Source organism: Mytilus galloprovincialis, chromosome 8 (genome assembly GCF_965363235.1).
Source record: "Mytilus galloprovincialis chromosome 8, xbMytGall1.hap1.1, whole genome shotgun sequence".
Taxonomy (NCBI): domain Eukaryota; kingdom Metazoa; phylum Mollusca; class Bivalvia; order Mytilida; family Mytilidae; genus Mytilus; species Mytilus galloprovincialis.
In genome coordinates, this window is record NC_134845.1 from 89,685,592 (window position 1) to 89,694,532 (window position 8,941).

At 32.3% G+C, this 8,941-nt stretch overlaps 1 protein-coding gene across 1 annotated transcript; it reads left to right on the forward strand.

The window, feature by feature from the left end:
* Positions 1-4,541: 4,541 nt before the first annotated feature.
* LOC143042801 (uncharacterized) lies at positions 4,542-7,083 on the forward strand. Its single transcript, XM_076215261.1, has 3 exons — positions 4,542-4,699; positions 5,330-5,542; positions 6,293-7,083. Exons 1-3 carry the CDS (start codon positions 4,569-4,571, stop codon positions 6,441-6,443), a joined length of 495 nt encoding a protein of 164 aa, XP_076071376.1. The 5' UTR covers positions 4,542-4,568; the 3' UTR covers positions 6,444-7,083.
* The last annotated feature ends 1,858 nt before the right edge of the window (positions 7,084-8,941 follow it).

The following is an 8,941-nucleotide window of genomic DNA, read 5'->3' on the forward strand; positions in this document are numbered from 1 at the left end:
TAATAACATTATATGCAAACAGAGATGCGGGATTCATATGGGAAACAGAATGAGTCCTAGTGTAGCTGATATCAAAATGTTTGAAATAGTTTCAAAAATACTTGATCTATTCCAGTTTAAAAACAATATCACACATTTATCAATTCATCGGGACGATGACTTTGTCCTATTTGATTCCAGTGAAGATAATCTTATGACTTTCTTCGACATCGCTAATACTATACACCCATTAATCAAATTTACACATTAGATATCATCAGAAAATATACAGTTTCTAGACATAACTGTCTTCAAAGGTGAACGATGGGGAAAAATGCACATTTTAGACGTCAAACTATATAGGAAACCAACTAATAATTTCCAATACCTGGAACGAACATCTACTCACCCTACATCCGTATTTAAAGGATTCATTACTGCAGAAATTCTTCGTTTTAGAAGATCTTGCAATAACCTAAAAGACTTCAATAAAGAAGTCCAACTTTTTAGGTATAAACTTCTTAAAAGAGGACATTACGAAAATGAGATTGACAACATTATAACTAATATAACAAAACGAGAAAGGAAACAAACTTTGAAATACATTTATAAAAATAAGAAAGCGGCTGCACCACTAGTTTTTGCAACAAGATGTTACCCAGCATTTAAAGGAATCAGTAGAGCTTTAAGGAAACATTGGCACCTAATTGAACAAAACAGAAATACTAAAACTATCTTTCCAAAACCACTGATTATTGCGTACAAAAGACATATTTAACGAATTCTAAAATGGAAAATAATATGATCATATAAAATCAAATAAAAGATCAAAATATCACACACAATAAAATTACAGAATTGCTAAAATAAAGAGAGAAATAAATAACGAAAAACAGATAAAAACAAAAAAGACAGAAACGAACTTAAACGTATGAATAGGTGTCGTACCCCCATAAGAGAAATCAAATTTGAATTATTCTACAAATTACAAAGGAGGAAACATATAGGCTAGGGATACCTGATGAGCATAAGCCTAGCTAGGTCTACATGACCGTAACCAAAACACATTTTTTTCAGTACACACACAATAATTATACTACAAACATGCAATTGTAAATTTCTAGAAAAATATGGAAATAAATGCTGAAGAATTTATTCCATAACCGGAAATATATTATTTATCATACACTGAGTTTATCAGCTGTTAATCATTCTAACTGTATGCACATATAAAATTGATTTAAATACGAAGGATTTTGATAAGATATACTGGATTGGTCCTGGACCCGATTGATTTTAAAGTGTTATTTGGAGTCTCGCTTCATTTCGTGGTCAAACCTGAGTATTGTCTAACTAGACAATCTCCATATATGCTTATTAAAACCCTTTGTCTAATTGTACTCATAACAAGCAAAATAATGGACATGAAAATGAAATATAATTTTAGCCATGACGTTGTCAGTTTGTTTTAAATTTATGAGTTTAACTGTCTCTTTGGTATCTTTCGTCCCTCTTTTTTTTGTAAAAGCTATATGGAATAACTAATGGCCAGAAGATAAGACATTGAAAATATATCAAATAGATGATAAAAGTGTAGACGAACATCAACAATTTACATTTGAGTAACAAATAATTAAAATGTGCCAAATGAAAAGAATACAGGAAGTACTAAACAGGATATGTCAATTCAATTCAAATGACAAGAAATAATAATGGCATTAACCGAATGTTGTAAATTCTAAACTTATACATATAATTAAGCGGTTCAAATTTGATTCTCACGAGGATTCGACCACCTGGTTATGCGTAAATCGTTTACATTACAAGGATCAAAAAGTAGATATAACACAACAGTCACTGATCAAATGCACAGACGAAGTCTTAAACTAAAGAAAAGAATGTCAGATTCGGATTCAGAAATGGCCAAAGCATTTAAGGATATTCCAAGTGCACAACCTCCAACTATAACTGTAATACCCATTAACTTTGACATGGATAGTTGGGACATTGGAAATGACAATGAAGGTGAAACACTTATTGATAGCTCTGTGGAAAAACAATCATAATTTGTCATCTAAAAGGCGTCACATATCAACCCTAGTCAGAGACAAAAGAAGATTTCAAAATGATGAACTGCCAGTGTATGCAGTACTAAAGGATGAATCCTTCTCATCAATATTTGGCTCGGACGAGGCAAAAACCTTTTTCGGCGAAAAAATAAAACAATTCAACACAGAAATGAGAAGATCATATAGGGAATTCTTAACAACTGAATCAAATATATATGTAGATAGTGCCACTGAAGAAATACACAAAATTTGGCAAGAAACGACAAAAGAGATACAAAGCCGAAACAAAAACAGTTCCAGGACAATAATAAAACTTAACGAGAGGAGTAGACAGTTAAGAGAAGAATGGGCAGAAAAATACAGGAGATCAAGTAATTAACCAGTACAGGGAAGTAAAGAAAAAATGAAAGATATCAAGAAAGAAGCAGAAGAAGAAAGAACAAGTCCAAGAAAACAACATGATCAAACGCAAGGTGCATGTGATAGGGAGGTGCAGAGATTAAAAAGAGAATCAAAGAACATGGTCAAAGGAAATACATCTAGAAGCAGAGGTCGCAGAGGAAGAGGTTACAATAGAGGTGGCTGTTACGCCTTTGTAAAACACATGTTAAAATTCTCCTTTATAACGACCATTTGGCTTTCCATAAAACGTTACGTATGATATATTAGTAGGTAATTAAATTTACCTCCAATTGCCTTAATTTTACAAGATTATATTATTTATGATCAACATAAAATAAGGTCGGGTTGTTTAATATCCCGACCTTGTTTTATGTAGATAAACTCATCATATGAGAGCATGTGATAATTCAAAATTGAAATGCCTTTTAAATACAATAGCAAGGAGTGAGTTTCATGAATTTTTTCATAATGAAGTCTCCATAAAGAAAAAAATTGAAAACAACAAGGTTTAATGATTTCTTGCGTCCGAAGTGCTTTTCTGGATTTACCTTCATCAGTAACACTCAAAGCCAAACATTTGAAATCCGAAAAGTATCGAAACTGTTAAAGAGCTATAAGAAGGACGCGATATAATATTATAGCTTTGATAAACAAGTTACAGTTACGTATATGCGTATCAAATATTGTACACTTTAAAAACTGATTATATTTTGATTTGAAGAATTATGTCGGTGACCCAAACGGCATAGTTAAAAATAGACAAAATTAAGTTAAAAAAGCTTATGCATATGCAACTACGACACGCCGTTTTGAACAACTGCCTCAATGGACCAAAAAGGTACTATCATTTCAGAATATTCTTTTAAATGAATAACAAAACAAAGACTGCTTGGTGCATCAAACATTTAGCTAAAGACACACATATTAAAGAAATTCAAAATTATGCTATTACCAAAATCCTATATGACTGAAACACAAATTTCGCATACATGGCTCACTATGCGGTATTGGCATTGCTCATTGTTGAAGGCCGTACGGTGACCTATAGTTGTTAATGTCCGTGTCATTTTGGTCTTTTGTGGATAGCTGTCTCATTGGTAATCATACCATATCTTCTTTTTTATATATGAACATGGATCATATGATTAATACCAATAACAGATGTGTATATCCAAAATTCCTGTAATTATGATCGATGACTCTGCAATGGCTTCAGTTGGATAATGTGTTTTGCCTGACCGTTTGTAGTCCAAATAATTATAAATTATCTTTCAGTACCATCATTGTGATGAAAAAATGTTTTGACCGGTTTTTTAAATATTGTTAAATCAGGTTGGAGATTTCATGTCTGTAAATATTACATTACTGTTTATGGTGTCTGTCGTTGATGGAAGATGTTCTGCGGTATGCATGCTGTAGCGAATATTATATTATATGTGTGTGCGTTGCTCTGGAATGAGTGTTCTTGCTTGTGTTTTACTGTACTGAATGGAGAGTATGACAGTTGCTATCAAATGTATCTTTACTTTATATGTAGGCGTTTATTTTTGTTGCACTGCACGCATCCTGTTGTTCATGTTTTCCCCTCTTATAGTTGATATGTTTCCCTCGGTTCTAATTTATATCCCGGATATAATTTCTCTCAATCGATATAGGACTTATGAACACCTTTATCCTACTGCATAGGTGGATATAATTTGTCTTTAGAAGTGTGAGCTAGATTAATAAGAGTTTCAAGCTGGTAGAATTCAACTTACTTCAACTCAGTGTTTGTATGACAGAAACAATAATTTAATATTTGGTTTGGACACAACTAATTTTTATCAAGAAACATGTACACTTAATATGTGCACTGCAAATTATGCCAGTGACTAACTAGTACGTCTAAAGATAAAATGTAGATAATAATAACAATTTAGAACTAGTATCTTGTTTTAAAAATGACCTTCTAATAATTCCTCAAAAGAAAATGCGTAATTCATATCAAAACGGTACATTAGTCCATGGTCAAGGTAGTTATCGTATAAGTAGTATATAAAGCTTGATAGATAAAATCATATATCATTTTGTATTGCAATAACGATTATTTTTTATAGATAATACAAGGTGGAATCGAATATGCTGAAATTTTTGCTGCTAATTAGTTGTCTGATATCTATCGAAACTGTTTTCTGTGTAGATTGTTCAGATTATACATGCCTCAGGACACTCTTTAATGCACGGGTGACAAAAGCAGAGTATTATACAAGGTTTGTACTTACTGATTAAGCAATTCTGAGAAGTCAAATAACGGTATCCAACGAATAAACAAATCATAGTATCCAAACGACAACTCTCGCATGATTATATTAAGTATTCGTTTTGAGTTGTGCTGTGGAAATTTGACCATTTATTATATTCTAAACCAATTTAGTCGATTATTTAAAGTCCAACTACAAATTAAATTCCATTTAAGAAATTTATCATCTAAGAGTACTTTTCATGTATGGGTTTTATATTCCTCCCTCCTTTTTTGGGCGAAAAACAAATACCGGTCTGTTGCTAAGGTGAAGAAGAAGAAAACAACCGAAGGTTTATTTGTGTTCTTCTATGTTTCACATATCTTCTGAAGTCCTTAAGTCGTTAAAGAGGTAAACATAGTACAATTCAGTGACATTGATTTCTTTTGATTTTATCAGATATCGCACTACGAATTTTCAAAAACAACCAAATGATGTGTGTGTGTTTTCGTTTAACAGATTTTCTGATGAAATTGTATTATCGTAAAAGTGGCAATGAACAGTCCAATACCGTGACATTAATTTGCTTTTGCGTTATCAGATTTGCATTACTAGTGATATTTTCAAACATATTCAAAGTAGTCGAATTTCTTATTGTAGACCTTTGAGCAGCTCGTCATCATCATCTTCCGGATGGTGGCCATTTTCTAGTAGGAGGAAAAAGAGACACAATTACCATTTACATCACGCAGGGGTTGTTGTGACAATAGACCGTTACGTGGAAGGAAAGAATAAATGGCTGATACACAAAGGCGAAGATTATGGTGACGCTTCTGATACTGTCATAACGGATGCCGATTATATGAGTTCAAGGTAAGCTACATTGAACCGTCCTACATTGTAAAATGATTTTATCTAAACATGACAAATGATAACAGATATCACCAAATATAGCTATCAAATTGATACATTTTCTATAAAAATGTAAAAATTTAGAAATATAAGACTGGATGTTTAGTTTGTAATGATCATATGCCTTTAAAAAATGATATCAAATTTTATAGATTTCATGCGTCCGGAGCCGTTTTCTTGATAAGCATTCAGCAAGAACGTTCGTTGCTAAACATTTGTAAGCAAAGAATGTATAACAAGCGAAACTGTTGAAGATCTATATTACCGAAAAAAACCTTAAATATTAATTCGATATACATATAGTAAACATTCCTATATGGAGTTGAAACTTTAGTTTGTTAATAAATTCTGTATTCATAGCTGACAATAAATTCAGTTAGTACCGATGTACTGACTGCTAGGCGGATAATACCATTTGGGATTGATAGTCCACCATCAGCGGTATCAACCCAGTACTATCAATAAAAACAATAATATATACAATTTTAGAAACGCTTTTCTTGATTAACTTTCATTAGTAACGATCATATTTAAATATTAAATGCTGGTTTTACACATGCTACATATTTATGTTTTTTTTTAATTTGAAACAATCTATTACACAAACGAACTGACGAAGAACAAACTATTATATTACAAATGAAAATGTGGCTTCTTGTATTGAATAACATAACATGACAATTGAAATCAGATGGTTTTTTTTTTATACAGATGGACAAATACAAAAACAATGTATCCTAGCTGCCGTTATACTGTGAACAGTTGCATGAGAGCAGCAAGAAATGATTTCGTATATAGTGTATATGGACCCAACTGTCAAACCGCTGCTAATGGGATATGGAACCTACTACGGAGTTGCTAAATGATAATGAAATATTTCTCGGAAGCTGAACGACATAATATACAATATAGTTTTCCTATCTCTTTGTCCCTTGCTCTTTTTATGAATTAAGATTTAATCATTGTTCAGCAAACAGAAGTACATAAACAGTCATACAAGACACAAATGTTTGATTTGGCTGGAAATACATCAGACATATCCAATTAATCTATGTTATCTTTCGCTTGATTACTTAACATGTTTTTACTATTAGTTTTGGAGATTTGTTCACCAAAATCAGTATTAATTTCTGAGAGAACAAATCTTCATACCCTGTTAAGCTAAGGTAATGCATGATTTTTCCATACCTATACATTTGATTTTTTTTATAATTTGCTTACATTTTTTATAATCCGCTTTATTTCTAACTACACAAGACATTGATAGTACCAAACAAAATTTAATTATGTGATTAATGACATGTGTATATGTTCTGCGGTTACGTCTGAAATCATTGTTAACGCATGATGGACTTTATTTACACTATTTAAATTAATGTCCACAACTTTCTATGTTGTGTCATATCAAATAAAAAAGATATTTTATAAATTGTTTTATAGAATGCATCACAATATAATTATCAGATTGTAATCCTTAGAGAATAAAAAGTATGATACTCGAACCATTTATATTTTTTAGATGTTTTCTTTAGATCCTTTGGGTATATAATATTAGTTTTGTTGTTAGAAGCATTGTGAGCTCCATATTAGACGGTTTGTCATGATCTGTCACGGGTCAATAGTAAATGTATAGCAATATAAAAATGTTATTTTAAATCCAAATCAATCTTAAACAATTCGAATAATATAACATGTATAATTTATATGGTTTGATATTGACCCCCTACGGATCCATAGAGGGTAAGTAAAATCAATAGAGGGTGAGGTCAAAGGCCGAATCTGCTATGGATTTTATTCACCCTCTATGGTCATAAGGGCGGTCAGTAGTAAATCGGTTAAAGAACTATCGCACGCGGAACTTTTTCTGTTATGTTTTGTAGAGACACAAACAATAACACACAACAACATTAATAAATGACGTCACCATTAACAGAAGACATGACGTCATGAATCCACTATGTAATTTATTAACCCTTACGGATCCTAGGGTGTCACACCGTGATAATTTACCAGCGATGCTATTATATGAAAATAAGGAGACGCTGTTTTAATACTTATTACAAAAACCGTCAACTCAAAACTAAGGGATAAAAAAGCGAATACTTCCCAGTTCACCGAATGTCTTTTCAAAATGAGCAAAACTGATAATGCGCTATATACTATAAATTATCATGAGAAAAATACAAAATCGAAAGAGAAAACCAACTAGCTGATTTGTAACACAACACTGAACGGGAAACAATTATGGGAGACTTACACCAACGACAAACATGAAGAAAAGCGCCATTTTCACTATGTTCTATTTATAGCCTTTTGGAGAAACCAGTTACCCTAAAGAAAATTCAGTTTAATTTTGAAGGTATTTGGCTTGTAGTCTCAGAGTAGAAAAAAGATACTTAAAATAGCTTATGACGATGACGATAGATGACGGACGACGACGTATGCCAAGAGATGGCATGAGCTCACATGCTCTTTTTGAAAGCTTTAACAGATGACCAATCACCACAAAGACATGTTCCACTATGTCATGTTGTGTTAAGTTTGCTAAATTTTAGTATTTACTTTCACTTGTATATGTAGTGTTGTAGTTTTTATGCTGGTATTGAAGAGTTCAGATTTACAAAATAGATGAGTTATGTAATAAAAAAGTTCTGCATTCGTAGTGGGTATGTATAACGATTTACGCATGGTTTTGAATATGACAGTTGTTATCCATTCGTTTGATATCTTTGAGCTTTTGAATTTGCCATTTGATTTGGGAATTCCCTTGTTGAATTTTCCCCGGAGTTCAACCTTTTTGTGATTTAACCATTTTGTCAATTTTCATAATTCGAAATGTCTTACTCATGGTAGTCTCTATTTAATTAATTCAAACCCGGTTTAGATTGTAGTCATTAAGAAAACCCGGTTTAGACTGTAGCCATTAAGAAAACCCGGTTTAGACTGTAGCCATTAAGAAAACCCGGTTTAGACTAGCCATTAAGAAAAGTGGTTAAGACTGTACCACTACCGAAAACCCGGTTTAGATTGTACCCATAAAGAAAACCCGGTTTAGACTGTACCCATAAAGAAAACCCGGGTTAGACTGTACCCATTAAGAAAGGGAAAGGCAGAAGATACCAAAGGGACATTCAAACTCATTAGTAAAAACAATCGGATAATATCATGGCAAAAGCACAAGACGGCAAGAGCACAAAACAATGAACAACACAACAAAAGAAATTAAAAATATATCAACACGAAACCTACAAAAACTGGAATTTCCACATGTGCTCTTGAAGGGAAATGGAATCTGGCTTCATCTGTAGCCAAGGTCGTCCTGTTGATGATTTAAGTACATAAGTGATAAGTTTAAATAAG

Bases quoted from the DNA above. Each gene is read 5' to 3' on its own strand.
- LOC143042801 (XM_076215261.1), top strand. From the start codon at position 4,569: ATGCTGAAATTTTTGCTGCTAATTAGTTGTCTGATATCTATCGAAACT. The intron at 4,700-5,329 runs GTTTGTACTTAC...TTCTTATTGTAG, and splicing joins AAAGCAGAGTATTATACAAG to ACCTTTGAGCAGCTCGTCAT. The intron at 5,543-6,292 runs GTAAGCTACATT...TTTTTTATACAG, and splicing joins GCCGATTATATGAGTTCAAG to ATGGACAAATACAAAAACAA.